A 2,420-nucleotide genomic window follows, 5' to 3' on the forward strand; every position below is an offset into this window, starting at 1 on the left:
AACAGTAAAGGTGAGCTCACATTAAATGCAGAATTAACTATTTACATTAGTAAGTTAAATAAAAAAAGCCAATGCAAACGCAAAAATCGTCAGACTCACACAGATGAATCAGTCCCCTGAAGAATATCAATGTGTGCTAGCTAAAGAAACATGCTGTGTTGTGATTTCACACAGGCTTGCATTAAAACAAGGCATGGATTCAGGTTAAGCTGAACTCACAGTGCTTTACAGCATGCTGGGTTTGGTGAAATAGGCTGGAAGGAAAACACCTGAGATCAGAAGTGGCGGTGGATGTTTATTATTGCATCATCATCATCATCCACTGGAGTACAGACTCAAACACACACGTCTGCATGTCTGACAGTCAGGAATGTGTTTAAAACATCTTCAACAATAACGTATAAATCTGCTCTGAAGCACGACGCACGGTGACGTTCAGGAGAAACAGAAGACGCCTGACACATGCAGATCTCCAGTCATTCAAAGGCACTTGATGGCTGATTATCTTCCATTGTTGATCTGCCTCAGATGTGTTGCTCTCTCAGAAGCGAACACTGCACTGCAGAACAATGCTTCTCTTACTTTTAGTCTTGCTTCTGGTCCAAATATCTACAAACTCTTAAATCAAGAAGCATCTTCTAGACAAGCACAACATATAGTGTTGTTTTCAGACATGATGAGTGGAAATGAAGAGAGTTTAATAATCTGATAATGGAGGAAGAAAAAGGAGCCAGTCTTCATTATTCTGCTTCAGATTATATGGCTTGCCAATAAGAGAGGCACTGTTCTGCAGCGTGACGCATGATAGTACAGTAGTAGCAGGAGTAGTCTCTGAATAATAATGAGCAGATCAGAGTATAACTGACTGTAAATGATGAAGGATGGAGGAGAATGATCCTCCTCAGCCGGTGTTTGGTGCATCACCGTGTTCAAGTAAGAATAATGCAGAAGTTTCAGCTCAAATAAATCCTTCACTGCTCTTCATGTCAGTATTTACTGCAGGTAAAACACATGTTCAGGGTATAAACGGAGGATAACGTTCCTTCATTAAAACATTTCAGATCACCATTACAAAAAAAACAGAACTAAAGGAAGCTTTAAATAACGGTGGAATCATCAGCGCTGCTCATCAGCTGTTAGTCTATTAGATACACCCCTCTACTGTTAATGATCATCTGCTGTGTGTGTGTGTGTGTGTGTGTGTGCGCATGCAGAGGATGAGTGTGTGCAGAAACCCAGCTCCTGCTTCAGTCTTTGGTTCAGGACTCAAACTCGGGCTGCTCCTGAATGAGAGCGGCTGCTGGAAACTGATCTGAGGATCCACAGGCCAGAGCGGACACCCCGAGAGCCAGCAGACACCTCCACACCTGCACACACACACACATATACTGTGAATGGAGAGGCACACACATATCACATAACACACACACACACACACATACACACAGAGCTCTTGCGCAGCACACACACACACACACACACACATACATACAGCACACGCATGCACACTTTCACAGCGCACAGAGATGATTGTGTGTGTGTGTGTGTCTGAGAGCATGTATGAGTGTGCTGATCTCACCAGGTATATGACGAAGCTGAGGTAAGCGATGGACAGCAGCGCCGCCAGCACGTAGAGGACGGTGCTGTTCAGATCCGTCACATACACAACCACAAAATACATGTTGATGGCACACACCAGCAGGATGACCAGACCCCCGCCGATCTTCCACACGCTGAAAACACACACACACACACACTGATCAATGCACCCTCTCTCTATCTGAACAGTGGACTGAGCTGATGATGTGCTGTTATTAATGCAGTCGCTGATGTAGTACTGCACATATTTCATTCTCATGGCTTTAAACACAGGTTCAGAGGGTAATTCCAGTGTAGTGTGAAACAGACCGACTTCCTGACGTTATATATCTGTATTACACCAGTGTCAGGAATGCTTGACTCTGATTGGTCGATCGGAACACTGTTGTAAAGCTCAGTGACGGTTTGTGTGTGTGCGTGAAGGGGAATCGAGCAGAGCTGATTCTGATACTCACAGTCCGTTAGCGAAGTCGTGCATGAGAGACGTCAGACTGGTGAAGGTGAGGATGGGGATCAGAGCGAAGGGCAGCTGCTCACACACACACACAGAGAGAGAGAGAGAGAGAGAATTAAAGGGCTCCTTTAATGCAAAATCAACACGTGTGAGCTGTGTGTCCAGAAGTGTGTGTCCACAGTCCTTCACAAGCCTGTTTATAATACTGCTGATGTTAAAATAGGATCTAAATCTCAGAGATTCAGAGGCCGACTGCAGAGTGATGTAGGAGTGCGGTTTTTTCCGCCCACTGATGTTGATTGACAGGTGCGCGTTAACATGTCTCCATAGTAACACGTATAAACATGTCCACAGGACAGGATTAGCA

General features: G+C 44.7%; 1 protein-coding gene across 1 annotated transcript in view; it reads right to left on the bottom strand.

The window, feature by feature from the left end:
* Nucleotides 1–282: 282 nt before the first annotated feature.
* The window catches only part of slc11a2 (solute carrier family 11 member 2), a 16,273-nt gene continuing 14,135 nt past the window's right edge, over nt 283–2,420 (bottom strand). The window contains exons 15-17 of the mRNA XM_056467989.1: nt 2,055–2,128; nt 1,580–1,733; nt 283–1,367 (exon numbers count right to left, since the gene is read on the bottom strand). Of these exons, the coding sequence (XP_056323964.1) occupies nt 1,260–1,367; nt 1,580–1,733; nt 2,055–2,128 (336 nt within the window). The 3' untranslated portion in view covers nt 283–1,259. The remainder of the gene's footprint in view (nt 1,368–1,579; nt 1,734–2,054; nt 2,129–2,420) is intronic.

This window comes from Danio aesculapii, chromosome 11 (genome assembly GCF_903798145.1).
Source record: "Danio aesculapii chromosome 11, fDanAes4.1, whole genome shotgun sequence".
Lineage (NCBI taxonomy): Eukaryota > Metazoa > Chordata > Actinopteri > Cypriniformes > Danionidae > Danio > Danio aesculapii.